At 31.8% G+C, this 25,120-nt stretch overlaps 2 protein-coding genes across 3 annotated transcripts; one reads left to right on the top strand and one right to left on the bottom strand.

The window, feature by feature from the left end:
• Nucleotides 1-5,787: 5,787 nt before the first annotated feature.
• On the bottom strand, nucleotides 5,788-11,569 carry LOC114753414 (uncharacterized). Of its 2 annotated transcripts, none has more exons than XM_028942105.1 (5): nucleotides 11,508-11,569; nucleotides 8,567-10,510; nucleotides 8,018-8,206; nucleotides 6,876-7,587; nucleotides 5,788-6,641 (listed from the first exon to the last, which is right to left on the bottom strand). In XM_028942105.1, the coding sequence occupies exons 2-5, from the start codon at nucleotides 10,452-10,454 to the stop codon at nucleotides 5,996-5,998; spliced, it is 3,435 nt and encodes a 1,144-aa protein (XP_028797938.1). In that variant the 5' UTR covers nucleotides 10,455-10,510; nucleotides 11,508-11,569; the 3' UTR covers nucleotides 5,788-5,995. The 2 variants fall into 2 exon arrangements, with proteins under 2 accessions (XP_028797938.1, XP_028797937.1); XM_028942104.1 differs by having other exon boundaries at nucleotides 11,377-11,517.
• Nucleotides 11,570-23,202: 11,633 nt separating this feature from the next.
• LOC114753415 (protein SPEAR1-like) lies at nucleotides 23,203-24,821 on the top strand. The gene is made up of 5 exons (XM_028942106.1): nucleotides 23,203-23,517; nucleotides 23,716-23,826; nucleotides 24,145-24,197; nucleotides 24,326-24,404; nucleotides 24,528-24,821. The coding sequence occupies exons 1-5, from the start codon at nucleotides 23,296-23,298 to the stop codon at nucleotides 24,624-24,626; spliced, it is 564 nt and encodes a 187-aa protein (XP_028797939.1). The 5' UTR covers nucleotides 23,203-23,295; the 3' UTR covers nucleotides 24,627-24,821.
• Nucleotides 24,822-25,120: the final 299 nt, after the last annotated feature.

The following is a 25,120-nucleotide window of genomic DNA, read 5'->3' as shown; positions in this document are numbered from 1 at the left end:
TTGCTTATAGCGATGATCTGTACAGCAATATACTGCCTTAAAACTATGGGAATTATATTTTGGTTGAGTATAAACTATCACAATTCTTTGCAACTTTATTTGTTGAAGCAATATCTTGAAAGGTTGAATTAGGAATGTGTAGGGTTCTAGTCCCTTGGACTCCTTTCCTGTTCCTTTTTAAAGAATATGTGCAACTGACAAATTCACTAGCTCTCCTTCTTATAGCTTAATGGTGGTGATTAAGGTGAATTAAAGGGAGAAAAACACAGTGCTATTGTATCCAAGGTCAGAGTAGATTGATTAAGGTGAATTAAAGGGAGAAAAACACAATGCTATTGTATCCAAGGTCAGGGCAGATTAATGGGATTGTTACAAATTGTAGCTATTGACCAATTTGATAAGGGCTCTTATTGTACATTGGCATGATTTCCTTAATTGATGGTTGATTCGGTGTATACCATGGTTTAGGATTTATTTTTTTTATTTATCCTTACCAATGAAGGGGTTATGATCTTTACTTTCTTTCATATTTAGTTAAATGGAGGTTTGAACCCAATCAAGGTTAGAATTGTCACTTTAAAGGCAAACAGCGACACAAATAACATAATTAAACTTAATAATACAAGTTAACCATGGTCATTGTGGTATTGTCCTTTTCGAGTTAGCTCAAGGAAAGCTACTGTATCCAAGGTCAGGGCAGATTAATGGGACTGTTACAAATTGTAGCAATTGAGCAATTGGATGACGACTATTATTGTACATTGGCATGATTTCCTTATTTGAGTGGTTAATCAAGTGTATGCCATGGTTTCTGGATTTATTTTGTTTAATTCTTCTTACCAATAAAAGGGTTATGATCTTTACTTCTGAAATATTTAGTTAATTGGAGGTTTGAACCCAATCTAGATTAGAATTGTCACTTTGAAGGCAAACAGGCACACAAGTAACGTACTAATAACACAAGTTAAGCATGATTATTATGGTATTGTCCTTTCCAAGTAAGCCTAATTTTGAAGGAGCTATTGTTTAGTATCTTTATTATGATAAAAAGTTGGCAGAGCATTCCAATTATGAAATCCTGTCCTTTTAAAGTTGAGTGTAATTATTAACTTTGATTAATTGGATCTAATAGTGCCATATAGAAACATATAAAAATACCTATTATTGTTAAAGTTGGCTCATGCTTTTCTTCATACAAGCTATGCCTAGGCAATTGTCCCTACAGCTTGTCTTAATTATTGTTTGGTTTGTTCTGGTTAAGCATGGCAACTATGTCAATGTGTGGCTATGTGGCCTTTGATTGTTCTATAGAAGAAGACCCGTCATAATAATGGAGGATTGATCAAGGATCTTGAGGGAGAAATGTTGGATTTTGAGTACGAAGTTAAAGAGTTGATAAATTGTAAAGTGGCAAATGAAGGTCCTAACTTTAACTTTGATCGTGCATTACAGAATTGGGAATGTCATAGGTGAATGAGTGTTCTACAATTTGTTTGTTATATTACATGCAATGTATTTGTTGGCAGAGATGGCAACCCTAATTGATAGGCCTATAAGTTATGGTAGTGTTGAAAGAGAGAGCATGAGGAGAATATTCAAAAAACAATTAAAAGAGACACACAAAAATGTGAGTCACCAAACTCACAGGTTAATTTGGAGTGTAGCCCAACATATGGAGCATAAGCAACATCTACATTATCTAGAGGACAAAAACGCAAGGCTTTAATGATTGAATACATTGAAGAAAGGTGTGAAAAAATGACATCAAAAATAAAGAAATTAGTTGATGTCATGCAATATAGCAACGTTATTGCTAAGAGGTTGGTTTAAGTTGCCAAGAAGCATCTTCAAGTTGCTGAGAAGCATGCTCAAGTTGTTGAGAAGGGTCTTTCAATACTTGAAAAGAATAGGCCTCCTCATTATAGTGAAGGAGAAGTGTGAGCCACAATTGAGGAAATTGGAAAGTCTGAAGAAGAGAAACTAAAATGTTATGTATTCTTGTGTAATGAAGAAAGATGCAAATTAATGTTTTTTGGGGTTCCAGCTCATATGCGATTACAAACATTACTCAGGTTGATGACTGATATTGGGATTCGGTGAAAAAGGTATAGATATGGTGTTTGACTTTTTTGGTTCTTAGATCTTTTGTAATGTGGTGACATGTTGGCTTTTTTTATTTAGGAAACATTTACCTTTTGCCATGATATTTCTAATACAGTGTCATGTTGGCCATTTTTTGTTTGGCTAACATAGACTTTTTTTTTGTCATGATGCTTATGATGTAAACGAAATATTCGTCATTTTGTTTATAATATTCCATGATCATGATGCTGAACATTTTATTGTATAATAAGTATTATGATTAATTGTAATAGTATTATTAGTAATAGTATTATAATATTCCATGATCAAGTTATTATACTCTTTTGTTTGTATATTAGATTTTATTCATTTTTTAAGTGATATTAGATCATGTATAATTTATTTATTTTCTTTTATTATATTTAACTTTAAAAGTTATCCACTTTTTATTTTTCACCTTGAAAAATAATGATTTGCTAAATTATTTGGTTTTAAGATATGACAACATAAAAATATGTCTTTACCAAATAATTGACTTTAACTCATTTGATGATATTAATGCTGATATGATTTTTCCATTGTAATATTTAATTTGATTTTTTTATATAATATATTTTGATATAAGAGTAAGGGTATTTTAGTTATTTAAATATCTTCATTTTATTTTCTTTTTGTGTTCTCTCATCCATCTAAATAAGAGAAGTGGAATAATTTTCTTTCCAACTTTCTCTTTTATGTATTTTCTTTTCTCCTAATTTTTCTTTCCATCTAAATAGGGGTAAATGTAAAATCTCCATTCAATTTGTCCCCCAAAATTTATATCTTTGCTCAAACAGTCCTATGAATTACACATACCGTGTGACGTTTTCATCTTTTAAGGAAAAATCTTTTTTGGAGAATCGGTGATGGAGAGGGTGTTAGCATTTGGACTGATAGATGGGTGCCAGGTTTGGAGACTGGGAAATTAAGTAATGAGTTGATTTCAGATGATGAAAAAAAGGCTAAAGTTGCTAATCTAATTAGAAGTGGAAATTGGGATTTAAGTCCTAATGATGGTAAGATTTCGTTGGTTGAGAAAGAAAAAATTCTGCAGATAAGACTTCCTCATTGCGGGAGAAAGGACAAAGCAATTTGGCTTAAGTGCCATGATGGGAAATATACCGTTAAATCTGGTTATCATTCAGCTTTAGATGAGATGAACAGCGTAGCAGCCTCTCCTGGTAGTTCCTTTCAGATTCTTCCTAGGCACTGGACTAGTCTTTGGAAGTTGAGCATTCCTCTAAGATCAAACATTCTTTGTGGCGAATGTTGAACAATGCCTTCGCCACAAAGGCAGCTTTATTTAGAAGAAAATGCTCTCACTCTGATTTATGCCCAATCTGTGGTGAACAGCCTGAAACAATTGAGCACCTATTATTGCTTTGCCCTTGGGTTCAAAAATGCTGGTTTGGTTACGCTCTCTGCCTAAGGATTGATGGTCCACAGATCACTAGCATTAAAAAATGGTTTGTAGATTTGGTCCTTGACAGTAAAATACTGAGTGATGAAAATAAATCCCTTATTGCAGCTATATGTTGGGAAATCTGGAAATCAAGGTGTAATTGGATTTTTAATGGCACCCCGGTTGTTCCAGGCCATGTTATTTCTGTGTCTACTCCTCTGGTTGATGAGAGATTGCTGATGGTGATTCAGCTGCTAGAAGTATAAAGAAGAAGGAAAGAAGACTTTGCTGGATGGCTCCTACCACTGGTTCTATTAAAATAAATTTTGATGCCTCCTTTGTGACACAAACAAGCAGTGCTAGTATAGGCATTGTCTGCAGAGATAGCAATGGTTGTTTTCTGGGTGGTTTTGGGAAAAAGGTTTTTGCTTATACTGCTCTGGAAGCTGAATGTATAGCAGCAAAAGAAGCCATCTTGATCTCTAGTAGATTCAAGGAAAGGTATATTTTTATTGAAACTGATTGTGAAATTTTATTTAACCATCTTATTAATCTTTCTGCCGCAGGATTGAAATGGCAAAGTGTCCCTATCTTTGAAGAGATTCTTGCAACAATTGGGATAGGCCAGGTATAAAGTTTTCCTTGGTTGAACGCCAAGGTAATCGTGCTGCAGATCATTTGGCAGCTGCTTACAGAAGAGAGTTGATACCCAACAGGTGGCTTTTGGCAGCAACACCTCTCTTGGATGAGATTTTATTAAGTGACATGAATGGTTGCAGGAATTTGGTGTCAAGTTCACTTGGTCAGATGTCTAATGTTGCAGATTCTAGTTGTGCTCCTCCTAGTGTTAAGAGTCCTACTGCTATTCGAAGAGGTGTCAACTAGTCTAATTTGAGCCTTTGTTGTATTTTTGTGGTCTTTGTTTTGCTTGTATTTGCTTCTTTTTTAGTCTGTATGTTTTTTTGGGGTTTGTATGTTTCTATTTTTTTGAGTCTGTTGTTTTGTTAATAACTTTAGTGTTTTTTTTTGTAAGTATTTTAAATATTTGTGCTGTGTTTTTTTGAGTCTGTTGTTCAGTTTTCTTTAGTAATAAAAATATCTCTTTGGCAAAAAAAATCTATGAGGTTTATTTCTCATGTAAATGATTGAAAAGATATTTAAAAAACTAATATAAATTTATTATAAATAATTAACTCTAATCTTTATAAAATTGTTATCCGTCTCTTGCATTTTTATTGGAGTTAGCAAAATTTATGTGAACTTTTTAGGGAAAATTGAGGATAAATTCCTCATTACAAATTTAATTGGCAAATAGTCCATAGGATAATTGATTGCATAAGAGACAATTAGTTGCACAAAAAAGAAGGTAAGTTGCACAAAAGAAAGATGGTTTGCACAAAACATTATTTGGATATAAGGGATTAGTTTGCACATAAGGAAGATGACTTGCACATAAGATAATTTTATTTGCACAAAGAGAAATTGAGTTGCACATCACGCAAAAGAAGATTATTGCACACAAAGAAAGTTAAGTCACACATAATAGAAGTTAAATTGTACAAAGTCCTCAAGTCTTATTTGTGAATTAATTTTTCAATAAGGGATTTATTCCCCATTTTTTCAACTTGTTGTGCTGGGAAAATGTGAAATTCTTTACGAGATTTTCTTAATGTAAATAGTCAAATCAACATATTCATTTTAAAGTAAAAAGATTAATACCATTGTTAATTTTATAGGGAGTTTTAATGACTAGATTATACTTTTAACAAGTTTTGGTTTTGCTCTCCATACTTAAACTCAGATCAAATTTTTACGAAACTATAAGAATCAAAACTAGCTATTTGAAAATAATTTGATCAAATTGTAAAGAGTAGTAATGATGTTAACCCATGTAATAAATGGGTATTCTTACATCTATGCGTCAATATTGACTTTTTTTTAACACTATTATTTCGTTTTTCATTTTAAACAACTAATAGTTTATTCTTAATTCTATATTAATTAAAAAAAATTTTGCATGTTCATGCAAGCGCACGGTATTGAACTTTTGAAGCCTAATGTCATATATTCGCATTGATAAATAAAAATACCAGAAAATTGATGTGCCGGTGAAAATCCCCAGAACCTCTTCCCCAAAACAAGCTCAGTTACTTGGATAGGACTTGGGAGCTACAACTCCTAAACAATACAGATTAAAACTAATTTACTTTGGGAACTTTTTCTTAAGCAATTGGATATAGGATCAAGAACTAATAATAATGAAATAATCCAAAACTGCATCCACCTAGTTTGTTTTCCTTTGCTCAGTTTACAACATATAAATAATAGTACAGAAAAAGTAGTCCTCGTGTATCTATAATAGATACAGATTAGTACAAAAGCTCGACGCCGACTACACATTGAAATTACAAAGAATCACATTGCTGTTATATCAAAAGAGTGAATTCCCATGTTTCCATTTATTCTTTTAAGTCATTCTTCACCTTGTGCTGGCGTGGTTGTTTCACTTTGAGTTGTCTCTCCAAGAGTGAATCGTACAAAACGTCTCACTTTAATGTTCTCTCCAATTGCAGCTACTGTTTGCTTCACGAAGTCCTTAACTAGAACATTGTCATCCTTAATAAAAGGTTGTTCTAGAAGAGCAAGCTCTCCAAGCCTCTTTGAGACTCTTCCTTCAACTATTTTTTCTCTGATGTTCTCAGGTTTTGAAAGAATGTCCTCTCTTTGCATCTCAATTTCTTTTTCCTTGATCATTATACTCTCAGGAATATCTTCCACGGATACAAACCGCACTTGAGGGCAAGCCACAACTTGCATAGCAAGATCATCAACCAACTCTTTGAATTTCTCGCTTCTACCGACAAAATCAGTTTCACAGTTCACTTCGATTAGAACACCAATGCGTGAATCATGGATGTACGAGCCTATTCTGCCTTCAGCTGCCAGCCTGCTGGATTTCTTCTCAGCAGATGAGAGACCTTTTTTTCTTAGGTACTCCTGAGCCTTCTGAAGATCCCCTCCAGTTTCAGCAAGGGCTTTCTTGCAGTCCATCATCCCTGCACCGGTTTCTTCTCGAAGTTGCTTAACCAATGCAGCAGAGACCGCTGCTGCAGGTGGCCTGTATCAGAATGTTGAGTTATAATAGGATATAGAAATAAAGTTAGGGCAATTTCTCCTCTTCTATGCTCGATTTTATAACTAACAATAATGAGCAAGCACATTACAAATAACAGAAATGGAATTGGCATATGACTGGTTGATTCATTCTTTATGGTAAATTTTGTACCATTAGTGCTGAATACCTCATCTAATGCATTCACCTAAAGCAATAAGAGTTTGTAGAACTGCTTACTTCTGCTCTGGTTCCTTGGCTTCAGCAGTATCAGGTAGTGTTTTTTCAGGTGCAGGCACGGGTTTTGCAGCAGTTTGTGCAGCCACCTCTGCAGCAAAATCTTGACTTTTCTTCTCCAAGCCCTCTCCAAGATTGAACCGCACAAACCTCTTAACTTTGATATTTTCTCCAATGGTTGCTATAGTCTGCTTGACCAAGTCCTTTACTACCACTTTATCATTCTTAATATACGGCTGCTCAAGCAATGCTAGCTCCTCGAGCCTTTTTCTTATCCGGCCTTCAACAATCTTTGCCCTTATCTGCTCTGGTTTTGATAATAAATCCTCTTTCTGCATCTCTATTTCTTTTTCTTTGTTCACAATACTTTCAGGAACCTCTTCAACGTCAAGATATTGTACTTGAGGGCACGCTGCCACTTGCATGGCTATATCATCAACAAGCTCTTTAAAAATTTCTCCTCGAGAGACAAAATCTGTCTCACAGTTTACCTCAACCAAAACACCAATCCTGCTGTCATGAATGTAAGATCCTATTCTTCCTTCAGCGGTGACTCTGCTTGCTTTCTTTTCTGCACTAGCTAAGCCTTTTTTCCTGAGGTACTCCTGTGCTTTAATAAGGTCCCCTCCAGTCTCTGAAAGAGCTTTTTTGCAATCCATCATTCCAGCTCCGGTGTCTTCCCGAAGCTGCTTAACAAGAGCTGGTGATATGGTTGCTGCAATCAATGAAAAGGGAAAAGAAATTTACTATGAGATTATTCCCAATCCTATGAAACAGAGAAAGGAAAGCCAGGAAAAAGAAACAGCTGAATGGAAAACCCGGGAATGGCAATGAAGCTACGTGTTGTTCATGACTCCCATTTAGTTAATCCCCAAAAATTATACCTTATGGAAATATAGCTAATAAAATATTCTGACATATATTAAAGAAAAAATGTGAAGGAAAAAACGAAAAGATTACATTGCATAAAAAGCAACTTTACTGTAGAACAAGATTACTGCAACCACATATCTGCATCATAAGGTCCACTTTATCCACAAAGCACAAAGTTTCAAAAATAAATTTTGAAATTGTAAAGAAAAAATATGCCATTCTGAAATTTAAATCTTCTGAACACATGAAGTAGGATGCAAAGAAGTATAAACCTTTGCTCGAGCCTTGCTCTGAAGCAGTAACACCAGTTCCACCATCTTTACTTTCAACTTGTGAGGCAAAAGAATTTTCATTCTCAGTGGCAGGTGCTTCTTCTTGTACTTCTTTTGGCTCATCAACTGAATTTTCTACAACTTCAGCAGAATCAGAAGATAGGCCTTGATCATTATCACCCGTTCCACCTATAGAGGGAGAATTAACAATTGGTCTTCTTGTTAGGTATGACGAGTATAATTTGGTTAGTTTGCTTCAGTTAAACAAACCAAGTCAACCATATCTTTGGAAGCCACAAACATGCAACATTTAATAATATAAATGTTAAAGACAAAACAAGAGCCATATATAGAAATCTTCTTCTTACTAGTTTTGATTCGTTGGCCAAAGTTGATGGCACCAAATAAATGTTAGTTTCCAATTGGATGTGGACGTACTATTAGCATTTTCCACACGCAAAGGTGAATTAAACATGGAAAACACACACACACACACAGAGGAATATGCACACAGATTTATACAAATGGGAGTGCAGGAATACTATGAACCTGCTGTTTCCAGGGGAGCTGGTGCATTACTAGATGAAATATCTGATTCCAACCCTTTAATACTGCCATTTATTTCAGGGCTAAGTTCAATTCCATCATTATCAGCCGGTGCTGCAGTAGCAGATTGTTCCTCTGCATCAGATGTTTGTGATTGTTTTTCATCCTTCACAACGGTAAGATCAGCTCCACTTTCTACCACATTTTCATTATCTGTTTCAGGAGGCGAGTCTGTTATACTATGGCTTGCTGCAGCATCAGTTTGAGTAGCTTCCTCAATAATTTGATTCGCAGTTGATGCACCATCTCCTTCAGAAGCCAGACTTCCGAAAGTCACATTCTCTTTATTCTCAGAGGCACCATCTGCACTGGAGATTGAGCTAGAGATATTGCTTATTGCGTCTGTTTCATTACTTATATCAGCTGTGGATTCAGCATCTGATGAGCTGGCCTCTGCATCCAACTGACTTTCAGAACTATCCTTTTCAGTTTTATCATTTAAATTTTCATTAGCAATTTCAAGAGGTGAGTCAGTTTCAGCATTTCTAGCTCCAACATCAGTTTGAGCTGCTTCCTCAACAATTTGATTTGAAACAAATGAATCCCCCTCAGGAGCTGAACCACCAGAGGTCACCGCTGCTTCCTTCTCAGTGGCATCATCCAACAAGCTGCCTTCCTTCTCAGGGACATCAATTACAGTCTCCTGTTGCAGGACAGTTTCTTTGATTTCTTCTGTTGATGTATTTTCAACCGGTTTTTTCACATTCTCTCTCTCATCTAAAAATGCAGCAATTTCTTTGTTCTCGCGGAAAGCTAAAACAAAAGGGTTTGTTGCAACATGGACAACCCCTTGGCTAAGCTGTGAGTCCAATTGTGCTATATCTTCCTCTTTCTTCATAGTCAATGTTACTTGTCCTCTTGAGATATGCAGAACCCGCACACTGACTTCTTGACCAACCTGCAGTGAAGAGTTTCCCATAGCACTCTCAAATCCTTCATCAGACTCCTCCGATATGGGTAAAAAGCCTTCCTCTCCATCAGGAAGAGATATAAAAGCCCCATTCCTGGTCATGTTCTTCACCGTACCTTCCAGGTCTTGCCCCTTCACAAACTTGGTGCTTTTTCTTGAATCATCTCTCTTTGAACCGGGCTTTGATGTGTTCCTCCTCCCAGGTCCAGCCTTCTCTGAACTGACTGGTCCATCTTTTTGTTGCTGCAACTTACCAATGTCATCACTTTCACGCATAGAGAGAGAAATACGCTGACTTTCAGTGTTCACTTCAATAAGCTTCACCTTCACTTCTTGTCCTACTGAAACTACACTTGCAACATCCTTAACATAGCTATCACTCAACCTTGAAACATGAACAAGGCCATCTGTGAAGGCTCCAAAATCAACAAAGGCCCCGAATGGCTGGATTGATTTTACTTTCCCAGTAAAAGTTGCTCCAGGAATCAAATCCTCATTCTTTACAGGAGGCATCTCACTTTTCCGAGCAGGTCTGGAACGTCTGGCTTTAGCTGAAGAAGTACTGGCATTGGACTGAGGAGACAAATCTTCACTTGTACCAACTTCATCTAAAGGAGTTTCAGAAGTTTCAGTAGAGTCATCATTTGCAGCAGGTGAATCCGCTTCCTCTATGGCTATATCTGTTTCTGTAGCTGATGTACTGGTTCTAGAATTTTTATTAAATGAAAGTATCCTTTGGCTCTTTGAAATCAGTCCAATGGAAACAAATGGAGGTAAGAGGAACCTTGGTGTTGATGATTCATGTTTCACAGACTTCCTTGAAAAATTGAGTTTTGTTAAAGATTCACTTTTCCTTGCAGAAAATGCACTTCCAGGGATAAATGAAACAATGCCCGTGGAGCATGGTATTACAGGATTCATCTCGACTTGAAATGCAAAACTTATTATGTCTCAGAATCAGCACATTTCCATGTCACCTGCCAAGAAATATGACGTGAAAAATCAGCACAAGCTTTAGTAATGAATTAGTTAGGTGACTCCAATATGGTTATCAATAATGAGATTTGGGGGCAAAATCAGTTATCTTGGTTCCAAAAGCAATAATATACAATTATATGCCTTTAGTACGGTCACAATAATATGATGCAATAATGGATTGTCATTAAAACCATTGTAGGCTCCACCACATCCATCAGAAAAGGGCAAAGGAAATATAACCAAATTGTTACAAAATATCAGTGAAGATAGACAAAATTATCGCATGTCTCCATAAAAATTATCGCAATATCAACTTCAATTTGAGAAGGCTGCAATGGAAGTATACATTCTACATGGAAAATACTAAATATGATGGTTTGTCTGTATTATCCTTCCTGTCATCGATGTAATAACTGAAATATTGAAAGCTCAGAATTCCAAGTAAGCTCAGGGAAAACGGAAAAACCAGAATAACCTTATTAATTACGAAATATCAATGAGGGTAAATAATAGTGTAAGAATTTAAAAACCATATACGGCAATTACAAACAGAAAACACACTCTATAACATCCTAAACCTCCACTACTTACGTACAAACATAATCAGATTGCAAATTCGGATAAAACAAATTTAAGCACATTTCAAGTTAATATAAACCGGGGAGGCATTAAAGCCGCTTCCTTTGCAAAATTCACATTCCTTTTGCATTAAAGGGAAATTAAATTCAATGGATTGAGCTGCGCGGAGGAGTATATATCAAATTCAAGCTCAAGAAGGAACAGAGTACTAGAGAAATCAGATAAAACAACAAACTTTAAGGAAAAAAAGAAAAGGCCCATTAGGTACAAGACGAGGAACCGATACCGCAGAAGCTTGAAAGGGCCAAAAAAAATCATAGAAACTTAAAGTTTACAAGTTTAAAAAACTGTAGAAAAGGCGAGAAAGTATTGGTTTTCTAAGTAAGTTAATTTCTGGGTTGAGAAGATAGAGCTTACTCTGTGCTCTTGAGAGGAGGAAGGAGGGAAATGAATGGTGAGGTTTTAAATCCTTATCTTATCGAAGTATTGTGCTGCTCGGTCGAGTCTCAGGAGACAATCGCATCCTGAAAACTATTCGGCTCAGTTCGCTTCGGCTTTTGCACAGCCACGTTAATCGGCTTAGCCGCTTAGCCGAGTCAATAACACCTTCCTTTACCTGACATTCATTGGGCTTTTCAGTGGGCCATAAAAATTCAAAAGCATGCTGAAAGCTCAGAATACTAAGCCCATTTAGCCCATAGTAAAGTACACCAATCAATGGGCTACCATTGCTGACCCAATTAAAAAAGAGTAACTTATTGACAATTGTGCTTTAATTTACATGTTTTCTCCCGTAAGCATTTAGTAGAAGTATGGTGTTTAATTTACTAACTTAGGTTATTTTAAGTAATTTTATGTTGTATGAGATGAATATATGAGAAAATTTACCTTATAAAGCACAAAAATAATTTTTGAAGGTATTTCCAAACACTAATATGTCACAAACAACTATTAAAAGTGAATAAATATTTTTTGGGAAAGATACAATTTTATTCCTGATCTGATTTTTCATATGTACCCAACACTTTAATCTTTTTAGTAGTACAACTGTACCCATGATCTTTTTTGGGTATAATTTTACCCTTAATTTGACCCTAAACACTATAGTAAAATTGTATTACTAAAAAAATTGAGATGTTGGGTACACCTGGCCATACTTATTTTAAAGTGTTATGGGCATATAAACATTGTTGTTTGTGTAGCTTTTTTTTTTTTGACACTATAGTGTCTCCTTAAAGAAGTGTCATGTCTAACCACCATCACCTACTCAAAGTTTGTTTAGAATGGCTTGCATCTTTCAAAAGTAATTTTTTTTATTTGTGATCTGTGGTATATGAAATAAATATATAAAATGAGTTTTATTTTAATTTGTGTAAACATACTTATGATAAGCAACGTCAAAAAAACAAAGTAGATGACACTGAAATATATCATCTTGGAGGGGGAAAAAAACATTTACCAACTAAACAATTCAACTGTGGCGCTCCCCATTTTGCATTAGTATAAGGTGAAAATTGTCTAAAAATTTTTTATTTAAGAGCACTAAGCACTTGAAAGTTTTTTAAATACAAATTTGTTCTGAAATTTAAAGTTTAAAATCATAACAACATTACTCCAGATCGTTAATAAACTAATATTAACTGTTAAAATAGTAAGTTTAACTACTAATATTTTTAACGCTAAAGGCACTATTGCTACAATTTTAAACTTTCAAGGCAAATTTACACCTAGAAAAGCTTTTGGATATTGAGTGTTTCTAAATAAAAACTTCCGAAATAAATTTGTACCTAAATCTTATAACTTATTCTTCAAGCAATGTTTTTAAAGTTTAAATTCTCTATATGTTGAAAAAATAGTGGTTATAAGAGATTCTTTATATATGTGATTCAGTTCAACCTATAAATTATGTAAACCAGTTGATATGCTAAAAAATCATATGAAGTTAGAAAAATGAATTAAGAAGACGACCAAATGCATGCATGGAATGGAAGCCATCAAATCTTCTCACACACACGCACACATGTATATACATTTGCAGGAAGCAAAGAGCATTATTGGTTTGGTGGCATATCAAAAAGAATTCAACCACCACGGAACTAATAAACTAATGCACAAGCACATATGTGCGTGCAAAATAATAACATATTGACCACCACAACAACAATTCAGTTTTTTAATATAAGACTTATTTAACTAATTTGATTAGATTAAGAAAGTTAGATAAGTTAATTAATTATAAGAAATATGACATGTTTTTTCTAAAACATCATAATCTTCTTCTTTAATATCCTATCTCTCTCTTCTACTTAATTATAGTTGAGGGAGTATCCATAAGAGTAATTTAGAAAAAATTAATAAATATAAAAAATAAGTCTTATATTTAGTATCAAAATCAATTTAACAATTAGGTTATATATTAAGGACCGGAGGAGTAATAGTTTCAACTTAGTATGGAGGGGAATGACATAACCTTTTATGCTTAGGATTAATTAATTATTGCATTTTAAATTATTGAACTGAACTACCTACCGTCAATTTTATGGGCAGATACTCTCTCTCTCTCTCTAGCTCGCTTTTCAATGATCTTTTTATTTTGCAGTCAAATTAATCTAGGAGAAAATCTCAATGGCACGTGAAAATGATTCTCATCAATTGAGTTGAATTAATTCAAGTAATTATTATTTTAATTAATCCTTATACATTGGGGCCAAAAAAAATTGTGGCCGTGAACTGAATAATTTAGGGTCCTTAGTTTACCATCTCAATATCCCACCTGTATGTGATAATTCGTTGAAGTGTGGCTCAAACATTTTTAGGCTTATTATATTTTTCGAGAGTAATTTATATGATAAAAAATTGTTTTCTTGAATTTTTTGATTAATTTTCTTAATTAACAAAAATTTTATGTAAGTTAAATCTAAAAATATATGGAGCTAAAAACAGACCTTCAAAATTAAAGAGTTTTTGCACGTCACAACACCTTACAGAATATAAATCGGTATCGCTATCAACTGAATCAACTGTTATTGACATAATTTTCTTGATATTAATTCTTTTAGAAAAAGAATATTCAAATAATTAACTGTGCCCTTACTTTTTTTTAATATATAGAATTCAAAATAAAAATAATCTTATAACTCGCATTTTTTGTAAAAAAAAAAATAAATTTATCATTAAAAAATTACATACTAAAAATTTTAATTTTGAATAGTCCTAGCTATGACTAATGCATACTAAATAAGGACCAACCCTTATTAACATTGTTTTCCCAATATTAATTCTTTTAGAAAAAATATTCATTCCATTAATTCCATGATCAAGTAGTGAATCTGATATCTGACACGATAATGAAAACTTGAGAATAAATTTATATTTTTATTCAGTTAAGAAAATGATAAATTTAAATTTAAAACTTTTCATCATCACGAACATCGATCGTTCTGGAATTCATTGAATCTTCCCCAGTTTTATACACATGTCGTGATATCACACACCAAATCAAACTAATAAAAAACTTCAACATAATATTATTATATATTGCCAGGAGAATATATCGATGCACACTAATAATATAATATAATTAATTAATTAACATACGTATAATTGATCCATAAGATAATGAAAAGAGCGGACACACACGATCGTAATCAGTTAGATACATAACAATGGAATAATTAATTAAAGATTGATTCGTATAATTATTAACTTAATCACACTTTGTGATATTAAAAGATCAAGGGGTGTCAGAAATCATATCCAAGATAGATTATAAGATCACTGGGGATGTTGGTTTTCTGAGACTTTATTTAAAACAATATTTCAGGAGACAAGAAGGACCCAATCGCATTAATAGCCATCACATTTCCAAGTAATGAGTGGACCGTTATTACATGTAAGGTTTTATAATAATAATTAGGGTTTGTAATTGTATAATTATAATTAAGAGATAATAAAATCTTTAATTAGTGCATGAAATTTAACATATTTTTGTTTTGGTTGCTAAAATTTTAAACCAATAGTTTTGGTCATGAAACCTTATTTCAGGAACCAAAAACATTGTTTTAGGATTAAAATTTTTTAGGTAGATCAAAACAAGATCAAATTTTAAGAATCAAAGTAACTGGTTTTAAATTTAGATGCCGGAATTAAAATAAGGTCAAACTTCATTAACTGTATTAATCTTATAATAAAATATTAGGGTTTCCAAATCTAAAGGTAATTGCCAAGTGTCTCACTTTCTCTCCCACATGTGGGTCACCATTGTTTGATTTGTTTCCTAGCTCGTTGTTTCCAAGGTCCCATTGGCCAGTTGTTCAAATAAACCCTAATTAATTAGTTAATCAATTAACATTATTTTATAATTAAATATAATAATTGATCAATCAATCAATCCACGCAGAGCTTATTCCTGTGATTTTTAAATTCGTAAGAAAATCTTCCACCTAAGCAAAACATGGATTCGTGGGGGGAATAAATCATTTTTTAACTAATTAAGCATCTTTAGGGTATAGAAACTGATCAATCATAAGCATTTTATATTTGATTAAATTATTATTATTTAAATAAAAAAGTATAATAAATCATAGACCACACTTTGTGCAGAAAACTAAGCATGTAGTGTGCGTGTGTAAAATTTGATTATCAGATTAATCATATAGTTTGTGGATAATATCTATTATTAATTAATATGAATTGTATATAGATTTTAGAATTGACAGATTCCTAGTTTCATGTGAAGATAAGATTATATTGGTTGCGGATTAATCCTCTTTATTCAAATGATGATGAATTATGATAGTGAAATGCACTATTATGTACGTATAATAAAATGAAACGAACTGTTTTTTTTTAAAAATATATCTACATTCTCCTAACTTCCTTTTTATCCACTAATTGCAATTTGCAAAATTGGTGGGCCTAAAAAACAAAACCAATTTGTGGAAAATCTTGTAGCATTGTATATACAGAATTAATCATATCATATGTTAATTAGCAACCTCCTGCTTGATACATACTCTAGTCCTTATTATAACAGTCTTCTAGGAGGTGTTCATGTGATCAGTAATAAATTTATAAATTATAAATCTATTTAGAAAATTATAGGGATTTGATTAAAAACTACAAAGATCTAATTAAGAATCTAGTAGAATTACAAGAATCAGATAAAAAAATTACAGACCTGATTAAAAATCACATGAAATTAAAGACACCTACAGATTAATCTTCTGTTATTGTTGTTGTTATAAAGTGTTTTTCAAATTGTCTAACAATTTTTTTTTTTGCCTAACCGTATGTTTGGTATGAGGAAATTAGAGGAGGGAGGAGAGAAAATTTTAATAAGCTTGATTTGAATAATTGAAGAAGTGGGGTTCTAAAATTTTAATAAAGAGAAGATATAAGATAAAAAAAGAAAGAAAATTTAATTAAAAACTTTTAAACCCCACTTCTTCAATTTCTTAAATCAAGCACATTAAAATTTTTTCTTCTCCTTCCTTCTCTCATGCCACAAATGACCCTAAAATCTCATTTGATATAAAACATTGAAAATGAGGAGTAATGATTGAAATTATGATTGAAAAACATATGTTAAAAGAGTGTTTAGTACAAAGAATTGTTTGTTACATGGGTTTGACAGTTTGAGCAAATTCATATATGTGAGATTAAGATATACCATGGGAAAATATGATATTCTCCAATCTCACCTACATTAAGATTGTCTAATTCCACGTAACAAGAAATTACTCATGCTAAATATTTTTTAATAGTTTTTCTCGATCTCAATTATAATTCTCGCTTCTCATTCTTAGTATTTCCTACCAAACGGGATCTAAAAGTTTTAACTCGATTCAGATTAGTCAGGCCTTATGTTGTTGAGAACTCGTTGATATTCATTCATACAAGAAAAAAGCTCTTGACAATTTTCCTCTACGCACAAGAAAACTATTGCATTCTTGTAGTTGGAACCACTAGATACATACGAGTACTTCTCAAATTTCGAAAGAATGTACTCCTAGTTATTCTTTTAGTAAAACATCAAACTTACCCTCAATAAAAGTAATTAGTTCAATAATTTTTATTAATCAGCTAGGAAGTTTTATAATTAGTCAAGGATACTAAGTGGGAAAGAAGCTAATACCTTAGTCAAAACAGGTATCATCCTGAAACATATTGGAAGTTCTTATAATGAAAGCCAAAAGCAGCATATATATTTATTTTAACCAGGAAAAAAAAAAGGAGAGACAAGTGTGTGTATAATTATAATTGGATAATATAAAGCGCAGGAGGGAATGGCACAGAATCAACTTGGTTAGAAGACCAGGAGATTTGATGGCAGGTCGATCTTGAAGAAAAGAAATCCAGCAGGAAGATTCTTTTTGCATATCTTTTCCTTCTGCACAAGTTTATGAGCATGACACAAGATATAAGCCAACTCAAACTCATCAGGCACACAAAGAGAAAGAGAAAGAAAAGTAGAAAACCGATCTTCTTCATTATTAAGCACTATTGTTATTTCATACACACACACACGAGATGATTTAGGAGGTAGGCTCAAGTTCCCGTACGTGTGTATATATTATAGCCATGGCTAGGTTAATTATTTGGTGAAATAAAATAAGGGATTGCGGATGATTTTTTTGGATTTCAAAGCCGCTTCTTTTGTCTGCCTTTCTCTACCTCATATTCTTTTATTGCTTTGCAAATCGTGTGGTCTATTAATGTTATGCATGTGCTCATAAATCTACTCTCTAGATACCTTACGCGGGTGTGTGTATGTATATATTCTCCACATCCTTCTCTTTTTCCGCACCTCCTTATGTCTTCCTTTTCATTTATATATATACTAATATACATGTATATAGAGAAGCCATACACACGTACTTCCCTAGTCCTATTTATGAGATAGGAAGAGTTTATACGTTTGTTTTACTTATAATTTACGCTGCTAAAATTTTTATACAAATATGCAATTTTATTTTTCATTTATTACTTTTGTATAGATCATTATTTTCCTGGAAAGTGTATAATTAAATAGATAGGGGTTAATTTGAAAATCTATAAAATTTTAAGACATAGTTAATAATATTTGATGTTTTTTTATTTTTGTTTTTCAGGATTTAAAAATGACTTATAAATATAACATACAATTTAAGTTTTTCAGAACTTAAAAGTGACTTATAAACATAATATCGGGAGTACATGTATGCGTATATACTAATCAAACCTAATCAACATGATCCGTTCTTCCTATCTCCAATTCCATATCAGTATCGTTATTTTTTTAATGAGATTTCTTTGTGGCTATGGTATTTTTTCTTTTAACGAGATTAATGTTCATGATTTGTTCCTCCTTCTCTTTCTTCCATATATATGTGACAAGCAAGCAGTTTCTATTTCTATTTTCTAGCTTTCGAGGTTGCCAAAAAAAAAAAAATCTAGCCTATAATGACTTAACTGAGGATAGAATAGTAATTTAATTGAACATTACTCAGTAATTAACTTATTTTCCAGTTGTAATTAAGCTAACTTTTTAAAGAAATTAAGACTTCTAATGAACCTGCAAACAGAAGGTTGTATCATACACGTGTAGGAATTTTGATTCCTATATGTAATTGGCATCATTAATTTTTTTTCATATGAATATATAATTTTACCATTTATTTATTATTATAGCTTGACTTTATTTTGATAAGGTATAGCATATATTAAATAAAAATAATTAAATTTTAAAGCACAACTAATAAAGTTTAAGCTGTGTGAAAGATTCTGAAAATAACTTATAAATAAAATTAGAAGAGTATAAGTTAGAAGTATTCAACTTTTTGAAAAATATAAAGTGAAAGAAAAGGAAGGATAATAATTAGGCTTACCAAACAAATTAACCGATGTATTTCAACTCATTATAACATCAGAATTGTATGTTAAGAATCAAAACATACATGACAACAATTTCTTACACATTTTAAATTCATTTTAAGAACAGTATTTTTAATCTGTACCACCAGTCCTAAATACATATTACTTTTAATTATCAAATTAAAACACTAAGTACTCATTAAAATGAATAGGTTTTTATCTTTCTGCACTATTATCACCATCGATCAATTTGAAACATGAATGCTTTCTTTATATTCTAATTTATTTTGTATAACTTGTGCACATCATATCTTTTATTAAAGATTCGAACTCATAACCTCACGTTTAATAAATCTTTAAAAGAGATCTTGATATCAGTTAGGCTAATTGCAAATATGCAAAAAGGACTTTTCTAAAGAAAATATCTAATATCCCAAAAATTTTTACACGCGCATAATGAGTTACATTCAGGTTTAAAATATATCAAAGATATAGAAATTCGTACTATTTGTTCATAAATTATATATAAATTTTGTTTATTGTTATTTTTTTTCAGTTATGTGAAATATACGAAGAAGGAAGAGGGGCATGCATAGTTTTAACGTGGCATGATTGGATTGGACGTTGAGCAAATCAAATGATCCATCATTTGCCTACTAAAAAGGAAACTAAACTCTAAAAGGCTATGACAGGAATTTAAATTTTGTTTGATGAAAATAATACTCCCCCTCTAGTGCCAAACTATTAAGTTAATTTTGGTTCTAAACATAATATCTATTTTTTATATTTATCAATTTTTTTACCTCTATGAATACTCCTTCAATTATAATTAAGTAAGAAAAAGAGTGAGGATATTAAAAAAAATGACTATGATGTTTAAAAAAAACATATTATATTTTTTATAATTAACTAACTTACTTAATTTTTTTTAATCTAATCAAATTAGTCAAATATGTATTACCTATTTAACTTTCTTATTAGGATATTAAGGAACGGACGAGTATTCAATAAGTGCAATAATTATATATATTTGGATCTCACCTGTGTTTCACGACTGACTTGACTTCTTTTTCTGTTAAATCATCATCACTCAGTAGACTTCGTCTCATTTACTTTCCGTCATGCGCAACAAAAAGTTGACTTTTTCTTACGATTATTAAGTGGACTCAAAACAAATAGATAAATATTTCTACGAAGATTAATAATAATTACATAGACCATGCCGAAAGTTAGTTTTATTAGTAAGGCCAATATTTCATATTTCATAATGAAATGAGTTTTTGGTGTTTGAGTGAAAACCAAATTATGGTTTTAAAACTAATTTTACAGTATATAATTTACAAAATAAGTATGTGAGAAATTTTTTTTTTCAATTTACATAAAAATACTTTTTAAGTGATTTTAAGTTATCTCAAACACCATTTTATTCCATATGTGCCTAATCAATAAGTCCCTCACAAGTGTTGTTCTGCTAAGTACTCTTTGAGATTTGAGGTTTGTGTTGAGTTTTTCTAACCCAGTGATATTAAATATCTTCTTTGAATCTTTCTTTACCATGAGATTGTGAGTTTAACTCTTTATAAGTATATTGGATGCATGAGTTTCTTCTGTTGAGCATTTCCTTGACAAATCTTTATAAATTCAATTCACCTAATTTCTTTTATATCTTTGAATGATATGCGCATGCATAATATATATATTTATTAATTAAGTTCACTTGTATAATTATTGTTTTGAAAATTTCAACTCCCTAATTATATTCATCAACCAGAAGAAAATAAAATAAGAGGTCTTGAAATTATACCTTCAATTTTCATTTTCAGAAATGATGTCACGAATCTACTACATATATATAAATATATTTAATGACATGAAACGCATTTTATAGCTTGTAAAGTTTGACTAAAAGATAGAAGAAAAACTTGGTTTTTGACTTTTGATGGCTTTCATCTGGTATTATCATGTTAAAATAATGTGAAAGCCCAATAATTTGGTTTATTATTCAAATTCCTTACGTAATTGATGGGGAATGGACCTCATGTATATAAAATATTATAAACGGACGTGCTTAAAGTTTATTTAATTAGTACAGTACACACATATACAATAAAACAAAATATAAAATAAAAAGCCAAGTAATTTAAAAAGTTGATGCGTACGTACTAGGAAAAAACTTAAAGTGGTGTCTTTCAAATCAGCAATCAACGTCGCTAGTGCCCAATTAATATAAGATTACCAGAGAACAAATTAAAGAGAAGCAATTAATTAAAAAGAAGGATCGGAAGTGGAAGAAGGAAAAAGAATTGAGGGGAAAAAAGGGTGATCAGATCTAGGGTTTGCTGTGATATTTATGTGTATAGATTTATTTAATGTATAGGGCTTCTTTAGTTTGATGTGTGTGTGTGTGTGTAATATCAAGTTTTATTATTTATAAAACAAAACTTAGGTTCATTATTATATCAAATTACCGTTCAATCACATCTCAATACTTGGATCTTATGGTAAATATAATTCTAACACATTATATTAAATTTAAATAATTAAATGATCAAGTTAAAAAAAATGCCTGAATATTAAAGTTTTATTCGACAACTGATGATGATTGTAATGGATGCGGTGGGTAAATATAATATATTTAAATCTTCTTATTTATAAAACATAAACTATGCATAAAATAATATTTTAACAAGTATTATTATTTACAAGACACGAGCGCATCTAGTTTCTCGAATTTTATGCAATATAAAGTACTCACACTATTTTAAAAAATGTATAGTTATATATACAAAATAAATATAATAAATTAAAATTGCTGAAAAATCCTCCACTGTCAAATTTCACCAAAGATACTTGAAGCTCGTTTAAGGATTTTGGTGCAACATATTTTTAATCACGTGTAGCATATATATCGTATATCTTCAGTTATATGTAAATACCTTCCATTTTGTATATGGTTGACGATGATATGTTTCACACAGTAAAAGAAAAAAAGACCCGAATTCTTAAACAAATATAGGGTATTTTTCGCTAACAAATTTTTCAATTGGGAGATTTTTCAGCAATTTCTCTAATAAATATAAAAGAGTGTGTGTAGTAGAGATTATGTGTGATGGGGTTAAGCAGCAAATAAAAGGTGGGATTAGTGGGGTTTATTGTAATTACATGAGTTCACATGTCAGGCTAAACAGATTGATGAGAGGATAATCACTTTACACCACACAAACAACTCATAAATTATGACCCACGAATCATGCGTGTAACAGCTCAATTAGATTTGGTCTCTTGTTTCCTCATTTAATTATTAATTATTATATTAATCATATCATCGATCTTCACATCACAAATAATAATAAAATAAATTAAACCCACAAATATTAGTACTACATACATATATATTTACTTCTTCAGTTATAGTATATCTCAATCTTTCTTTAACTATTATTAATTAGGTCAATCCCTCCTTATTAGTCAAGCAATATCAACTTCTTTATTACTTTTCGATAAATCCGTCGATCTTATCATTTCTGTCTTTCCCTAAAAAGCCACACTAATTCGCTTCTAATTAAACTTGAAATTAAATATATTTTAAAGATATTTCGGATCTCTAATTCATCAAACACCACGATTTTCCCTCAATTAATCCTAGATTTACTTCCCTTAATTATTTTCTTACAAATCAAAGCACTACGCTCTCCGCGATGTAAAGAAAAATAAATACTCATAAAAAACAAGTATATATATGTAATTTTTAAAAAAAGAAATTACATATAAATATTACATCTTACATACCTTTGAGCGCGTGGCTGATGTGGATGAATACAGCTTATCATCAAAACATGTAAAATAATTAGAGACAATCGCTTTCATAGATAACGTCCAAAGACTGATATATATAAATACAAATGGGCATGTAATATAAAATTCTGTTGTTATTATTATAGAATATATAATAATGGGATCATTATTAGTAAATATATTACAATAATAATAGTAATAATCACAGAGAGAGAGAGAGAGAGATAAAATCTAAGCATATAAAACACTTTGAATCTATACACAATCTGATCCAGCGGTGCAATAATTCCTGTTAGGGCCAAACTGCCTTAAAAAGGAGCATTTGGAGATCTCTGATTCCCCCCAGCAAATCTCTTTTCAATAAGCTCAAGCTTAATTAGCTAGCCACCCTTCTTCTCTCCCTCCCTCCCTCTCTCTCTCTCTCTCTATATATATATATATATATCAGCTCTCTTTCTCTATCTCTGAGATCTCCATATAAATATTTGTGTTTCTCACATAAGAAGAAATAGAGAGAGAGAGAGAGAGAGGAACCTCAACTAAGCGGATCAAAACCATGGGAAGCAGTTATTTTGGGGAGCCAAACATGATGAGAAATGAAAGAGCAAGTGGGTTATCTTCTTCTTCATCTTCTTCATCAAGAAAAGGGAAGAAGAATGGTTCAGATAAGCCGAAACAGCCACAGAGAGGTCTTGGGGTTGCTCAGCTGGAGAAAATCAGATTACATGGCCAAATGCCTTGTGCTTATCCTCCTTATCCTTCCTCTTCCTTCAGCCATGTAATTAGCTTCTCTCTCTCTCTCTCTCTCTCTATATATATATATATATATATAAATATCTTTCTCCTTTTTCTCCGAGTCATCAATAATCTCTTATCGATGACTCTGTATTGTTCATAACTTACGAATAATGTTACTTTTTATAGACTGACTGATGATGGGTTTGTTTTGGCTTTTTATTTGAACATATATATGCAGGAAGATCCAAGAGTTCAGGCGACTTATTCTTCATTTCCGTCTTCTTCTCTCTCTTATTCTTCTTCATCCTCATCGTACGCTGCTTCCTATGGCTTCCATCCCAACGTTGTGGTATGCTTATTTAACTTTCAATTTTCTTTTCCCCCCCTTTTATTACACTAATTGTATGTATTCTATGATCTTCATCACATGTTGTGATCAGTCTCCCAGGCTTTGGTACTTTTTAACGAAACTAATTTATTCAAGTGGGCATTTAATTGGTGTACCCTTGCGGAATCAACCAAAAAAAAATCATGTTTGGTGCTTTTTTACATTTTATTTTTCAGAAATTCCATGTGATTATTTCTTAAGTTTAATAGCCATATATAAGCCTTATTACTTAGTAATTTTCTTGTTTTGAATCTCAATTACTTAATTTTGCTAATGCAGATGGGAGTGCCTGAATATGAAAGAACAAACATGAGATATGATTCTCATCCAAGGTACTTAAAAAACTCGTCTTGGTTCTTCTGCCAATTTATCTAAGTAATTAATTATATATTTGCCTTCTAATTTTGATAAATTCTTTACTGATATATTAATTTTTTTAACTTTATTTTTTCCTCACCAGATGGGACCATCCCAACGCAATGTTAGAGACTCAACCTTTAGCTCAACCCAACGTAACTAGACCCTTTCTTAACCTATATGTAAGTTTTTATTATTATTTCTTGAAAAAAAAAAACCACGCATTTATATATAATGATTTATACTTGCATGTTTAATATTAAAATATCCCACATTTAATTTTTCTTAATTTTTGCTATTTTTAGGATTCACATGATGGGAGTAGATCAATGGGTTCAGGCAGTCAGAATTCTGAATCAAGTGACAATCAAGAACTAGATTTGGAGCTGAGATTATCCATTTAGAGTTATTAATTAACCAGCAAAATTTCCATTGCCATTAGAAAATTGAAAAATTATCACGAATTAATGTACTAATTACTTTCATTTGCAAAATTAGAGCATTGTAGAAATTAAAGGACGAGCAAGTCAGATCGATTTGTTCATGTTTGTCTAATTGTCTTAGCTAAGTTTTATTTGGATATCATTATACCCTCTTGTGTAATATTCATAATACATGGAAAATAAACTTTTTACTTTGGCTAAAATAGTATGGCCAATATATTAATTTGTTATCTTTTGCAAGAACATATTCTCAAAAAAATTATCAGAGTTTGAGAAGCTGCTCCACTAATATCTATAAAATTAATAATATGGGGTTAACTTTAGGATATAATTTACTCCAAATTTTGTTTTCTGCAACAGTAGGTGTAATTTTCTTTCTTAAGTTTTAACTTGTTTCATTCATAACATACAACATATTGCATGAAGTTAGGAATGCATTATATATATATATATAT

This window comes from Neltuma alba, unplaced genomic scaffold (assembly GCF_004799145.2).
Source record: "Neltuma alba isolate B1F8T4 unplaced genomic scaffold, ASM479914v2 tig00007919_pilon, whole genome shotgun sequence".
Lineage (NCBI taxonomy): Eukaryota > Viridiplantae > Streptophyta > Magnoliopsida > Fabales > Fabaceae > Neltuma > Neltuma alba.
This window is presented reverse-complemented; position numbering and strand designations above follow the sequence as displayed.